The sequence below is a fragment of the Eimeria mitis genome, genomic scaffold (genome assembly GCF_000499745.2).
Source record: "Eimeria mitis Houghton genomic scaffold, Emh_scaff1758, whole genome shotgun sequence".
Lineage (NCBI taxonomy): Eukaryota > Apicomplexa > Conoidasida > Eucoccidiorida > Eimeriidae > Eimeria > Eimeria mitis.
In genome coordinates, this window is record NW_013570075.1 from 3799 (window position 1) to 4450 (window position 652).

General features: G+C 54.6%; 1 protein-coding gene across 1 annotated transcript in view; it reads left to right on the forward strand.

Annotated features, from left to right (window-relative positions):
• EMH_0042990 (1,4-alpha-glucan branching enzyme, putative) overlaps positions 1-652 on the forward strand; it is a gene marked incomplete at both ends in the record, with an annotated part of 3215 nt that overhangs the window by 2373 nt on the left and 190 nt on the right. Inside the window, 2 exons of the mRNA XM_013495798.1 lie at positions 304-383; positions 543-650. Coding sequence (XP_013351252.1) covers positions 304-383; positions 543-650 — 188 coding nt within the window. The remainder of the gene's footprint in view (positions 1-303; positions 384-542; positions 651-652) is intronic.

Below are 652 nucleotides of genomic sequence, written 5' to 3' on the forward strand. Positions count from 1 at the left end.
ATATTGGTGGTATTGAATTGCGGTGAAGGTCAGTGGGATTTGGGGTGTACATACAGCTTACGTTGCAGCAGTTTTGCTGCTGGCAGCAAACTGAAACTTCTTTTTAATTCACAAGAAGATATATTTGGTGGCTGGAAAGACAGCGCAGGGCCCCAAACTATACCCGTGCATGCAGACGGCCTGCTGCACCTTGTGCTTCCTAAGTGGGCGGTACTGGTGTATAAACACCTCCCATAAACACTCCTCCTGCTGCTCTTGCTGCTGCTCTTGCTGCTGCTGCTGCTGCTGCTGCTGCTGCTGCAGTAGCAGCAGCAGCAGGAGTTCGGGGGATGCAGCAGCAGGAACTGGGGATGCAGCAGCGGGAGATGGTGCAGCAGCAACAGGTAATGTTGCTGCTGGCCTTGCTGCATATCCTCAGCAGCAGGAAATTCTGGCGCAGCAGCAGCAGCAGCAGCAGTAGCAGCAGGAGCTGCTGCTGCTGCAACAACATCTGCTGCTCGTAGTGCTGTTTTTGCGAATCCTCCCCTTTGTGTTGCTCACAGTGCTTGTGCTTCCAACTGCTGCTGCTGCTGCTCCTGATGTTGCAGCAGCTGCTGCTGGTACAGCAGTTGCTGCTGCAGCACGAGAGTGCTGCAGCAGCTGCAGGCATTGC